The sequence below is a fragment of the Podarcis bocagei genome, assembly GCF_964188305.1.
Source record: "Podarcis bocagei genome assembly, chromosome: 8".
Classification (NCBI taxonomy): Eukaryota; Metazoa; Chordata; class Lepidosauria; order Squamata; family Lacertidae; genus Podarcis; species Podarcis bocagei.
This window is the reverse complement of record NC_138133.1, coordinates 91,379,907-91,384,688: the sequence shown is the minus strand read 5'-3', so window position 1 is coordinate 91,384,688 and position 4,782 is coordinate 91,379,907. Positions and strand designations below refer to the sequence as shown.

The following is a 4,782-nucleotide window of genomic DNA, read 5'->3' as shown; positions in this document are numbered from 1 at the left end:
CAAAGATTACTTGCTGGTGGGATCGCTACTTGAAGGTGACTGACACTCAGCTCTGAAGCTGGTTGATGTCTGGCAATGGACCTGATGAGGTTGCAGCTGGTGGATGGTTGTCGGAAGAATTTGCATTCAGGCTAGTGGATGTTGCGAGGCTACGCTGGCTGAGATGGGTGCAAACTGGTTTGGAAGCCTTGTTTGTTAACAGGCAGCCAAACAGAGGAGGAATCTGGGGGGACGCTGTCGGGTGTTGGCCATCCCACTCACCTGTTCCCTTCATGCCAGGGAACTCTGGGAATTGTAGCTGTAGTTAGGGGGCAGGGTTAGGGTTCCCTTCTTGCCAGGGAACTCAAAGAATGGAACGTCAACACACCTAGTTAGTTGCATTGGAAAATGATAATGCGTCAACTTGCAACTAACTATTTAAAACACGTGGCTTCCTTGCAGAAATCCTGGGTGCTGTACAGTGGACACTCAGATTGAGAACATGATCCGTGTGGGATGCACATTCGCAACCCGCGTCTGCGCACGCGCGGATTGCGATTCGGCGCTTATGAGCAAAGTGTGGTTTAGCACTTCTGCTTATGCGCGACCGCCAAAACCCAGAAGTAACCCATTCTGGCACTTTGGGGTTTCGGTGGTCCACAACCCAAAAAGACGCAACCTGAAGCTGCTGTAACCCGAGGTGTGACTGTAGTTTGTCCCTCAGACTCTCCTTCCGTGGAGGCTTTTAAGCAGAGGTTGAACAGCCGTCCATCAGGGATTCCTTAGTTGTGATTCTTGCTTTGCCAGGGGCTTGGACTAGATGGATCCCTTTCAGCTCTGTGATCTACAATTCTTGGAATCCTTAACAAACTACAGTGCCCAGGTTCTCTCTCTCTCTCTCTCTCTCTCTCTCTCTCTCTCTCTCTCTCTCTCTCTCTCTTGGCAATAGGTGTGTGTGTGCATTTTTGATGTGTGTTTAGTGCTTGGAAACACATTTGGATTGGAGTGAGGAGGTGGGGCCACAACCCAGCCATTTCTTTTTCAGGATGATTTATTTCTGATTTTATTTCTTGAGAGCCAGTGTGGTGTAGTGGTTAAGAGTGATAGACTTGTAATCTGGGGAACCGGGTTCGCGTCTCCGCTCCTCCACATGCAGCTGCTGGGTGACCTTGGGCCAGTCACACTTCTCTGAAGTCTCTCAGCCCCACTCACCTCACAGAGTGTTTGTTGTGGGGGAGGAAGGGAAAGGAGAATGTGAGCCGCTTTGAGACTCCTTAAAGGGAGTGAAAGGCGGGATATCAAATCCAAACTCTTCTTCTTCTGTTGTAGGTGGACTCTTACGGGGCATGCCTGAACAACCGAGAGCTTCCCAGCGCGAGGCTGAAGGACACTTCCACAGCCACCACAGAGGACTCTGAATTCATGGCTCTTATATCCAAGTACAAGTTCCACCTGGCGATGGAGAATGCCATCTGCCGTGACTACATGACGGAGAAGCTTTGGCGGCCGATGCACGTCGGAGCCGTTCCTATATATCGAGGCTCCCCATCTGTACGTGACTGGATGCCGGACAATCATTCCATCATCCTCATTGATGACTTTGAGAGCCCCAAAGAGCTAGCAGAATACATTAATTTTCTGGACAGGAATCCGGAGAAGTATTTGGAATACCTGAAGTACAAGAGTCCCGGCGGCATTACGAACCGGTTCTTGGTGGAGAGCATGGAGAGGCGGGAATGGGGAGTGAATGATATGACCCGGCCTAATTATTTGAACGGGTTCGAGTGCTATGTCTGTGACAAGGTAAATGCCAGAATGAAGGCGGAGGAGGAGCATAGGAAGTCTCGTGGGAAAGTGCCGCCCCCTGAGCCTGAAATCGCCCAGTTCTCACACATGGGGTGCCCGCCACCAGCACCCGGGTATGGAAATATCGAAGACATTCCTGATGGAGACAGGTACTAGCCGTTGTCGTGGAATATGCAGCTGTCCTTAAGAAAGCTGAGGGTTGTGCGGTGCTAAGTTGAAGTCGCTTGCTCTGCTGGTGTTTTGGATTGATTTGGATTGATTACATTTCTGCACTGTGCGTTTCATTCAAATAAACTCTAAAGCGACTTACAAACAATAAATAATAAGAACAGGGGTCACCTGGGCTGGTTCACTTCAGTGGAGATCGCTCTGTGGGCTGGATCGTGCGTGCGCATGAGCAGCGCGCCCGCAATTTCCTTCATCTGCTGTGCAGATGCAATTTCCGGCGCTGCGGGAGCAAGTCCCCGTGTTGCGCTGTGCCGGTTTAGCGCAGCATGTGTGGACTTGCCGAGTGGGTGGCTCAGTTTGGGGGCAGCTCGAGGGCTGGTTAAATACCCCCCCCCCCCGGGCCGCTTGTGGCCCATGGTTGCCAACCCCTGAATAAGAACATGATAGAGCATAAAAGAACATCACAAATACATCATAAACAGTACAGAATAATTAACAAATCATCAGTGAAACAACTGCAACCTATCAAACACAGGGAACAAAGCGGCAGCTAAAAAATAAGCTAAACATTGCAATTAAAGCAAAAGTCATAACCTATAAAGCAAATTAAACCACCTGAAAATAGCAGCCAAAAAATGAACTAAGCACACACACATTCTCCACACCCGCATGACTCATAATCTTCCACTCTGTTCAGCTCATTAAAATATACATCCACATAATGCAGCAACTCCCTTCTGAAGGTTCCTCGGGCTGGCGGTGGGGCAGTACAGGTGAAACTAACCACCCCCTGATGGCATACAAACTTTTTCTCCCCTCACAATTCTCCCCTGAAACAGCTCCCTTATGAAGGGAGGGTGGGGCAAGGCAGGTGGGAAAAGCCATTACCTGCTGGTCAACACAGAAATTTGTGCAAGAGAATGTGTTAGAACCCAGAAGTGACTCGGAAACGTCCTAAAGATGTCACTAAAAGGGCATTTGCAGGCTTTTCCAGTGGGTTTCAGATTATACATGATTTCTCCGACTCTCTGCGCTCATTTTCTTTATTTGCTTTTTAGCTGGAAGGAGATGTGGCTGCAGGATTACTGGCAGAGCCTTGATCAGGCTGAAGCCCTCACAGCCATGATTCACCACAACGAGTCGCATCAGGGGAGATTCTGGGACTACATGCACCAAGTCTTCATGAAGAGAACCCAGCAAAACTAACCAGACTTGTTATTCAAGCTTCTTCAGTGTTACGAGAGGCAAGCAGGGCATCCACAGATTTACCAGCACCGAAATTGCGGTTCCAGGACAACTTGGAAATCATCTTTTATATATGGTATTCTCACTTTGGAGATTACTTTTTTTAAAAAAAAAACTTGCTTCCAAGAAAAGGCCAATTTCGAACCAACTTTTGGTATTGGTTCATTTGCCACTACTCCAAGACGAGGAAGCCTCCCTGATCTGTGGGGCAAAGAAAAGTATTTAGCATTTCTGCTGCTTCAGCGTCTCTCAGAAAGTACTTTTTGGTGGGTATGTGCCAAATTCCTCAACACAGACTGTTGGGCTTACTGTAAAAGTCCTGAATGGTTGCACTTCAGGGATACCTCCATTCATAAGTATTCTTCAACATACATTGGTTTCTTTAATATTTTTGATATATTTCATTTAATATGAAAGAGAGCAGAACAAGAGTTTACATGAGCTCAGCTATGCAGTATTCAAATAACCACTTCTCTATAGGCTGAAATATGTTATGAACTATGCACCTTATTGTAGTGCATTTCCTCAATTTGTAGACACTACACAGTTGCTCACTGTTCCCCTGGTGATGTGACGGGTGCAAGCCAGCGGTAAATCACACTGAGCAAGTTGGAGTTAACTCTTTATTAGCAAAAGCAGGATCTGGGAGTGTCAGGCCTAGTGAGCAAAGCAACCTATCTTCGGTAGATCTCGCCCCATGGATCAGTTGCTGAAACTGAAAGTCCCTGCGTTCTCACAGCTGCCTCAGTGTTAGAAACAGAGATATGAAATCTGGGAGCTAAATGACACCCTAAACCTAGGTTATGGGTGCCACAACGGAATGCTATTTTTATAACAAGACTACAAAGCTGTAAATGAATGAATTGCAGCTAAAATCTTACATTCGTTTTTCACGTGGTCTAGTCCTCATCTGAAGATGGCAAAAACAAAGCCATGCTTCTCTCGCCCTCTCCCTTCATAGTCATATGAGGGTCCCTCAAAACGCTGTCTTTCTGGAAGGCCAGCGGAGACGCAGAACCTATCAGCTTGCCTGATACTGCAATCATTTCTTGGAAGTCAAGCGGGCAGGAATTTCTCCTCCCATGCCCTCAGTGCCAGCAGTGGTGGTTTTAATATGAAATATTAGGTGCAGTACTGCGCCCAGAGCTCAGAAATTGCTTGCACTAATGACATTCCCAGTTGCAAAATGTGCCTAGAACAATGGGAGTTTTGAACGCTGAGCTGCCCAAGTTCCCCTCCTTTTCAGTGTTTTCCCCAAGCAATCAGACTGTGCCTGCGTGAAGCCAATTTCTTTCTCCTTTTCATGCCTCCTGGTTCTGGGAGACCGGCGGGAAAGGAGCTTCTTGCAGCAGGAGGGGGAGACACCTGTGCCTCTTCCCCGGCCAGACTCCTCTCTCCTTCTTGGCCTCTGTCCTCTTCTGCCTCTGATGTGGGACTTCTCTCTGCCACAGACTCTTCCTGCTCACCAAACCCTGTCACCTCTTCAGTTTCTTCCACCTCCACCTCCCATTCCTTTCCCTCCCCTCTGACCACTCACTGTCACCCCACCACCAATCGCTGGGCTCTGAGCCTTCTGTCCTTGGG

The 4,782-nt window shown here is 48.2% G+C and overlaps 1 protein-coding gene across 1 annotated transcript; it reads left to right on the top strand.

Annotated features, from left to right (window-relative positions):
* Positions 1–1,301: 1,301 nt before the first annotated feature.
* Positions 1,302–3,806, top strand: LOC308593026 (alpha-(1,3)-fucosyltransferase 11-like). Its single transcript, XM_081205213.1, has 2 exons — positions 1,302–1,934; positions 3,012–3,806. The coding sequence occupies exons 1-2, from the start codon at positions 1,402–1,404 to the stop codon at positions 3,157–3,159; spliced, it is 681 nt and encodes a 226-aa protein (XP_081061339.1). The 5' UTR covers positions 1,302–1,401; the 3' UTR covers positions 3,160–3,806.
* Positions 3,807–4,782: the final 976 nt, after the last annotated feature.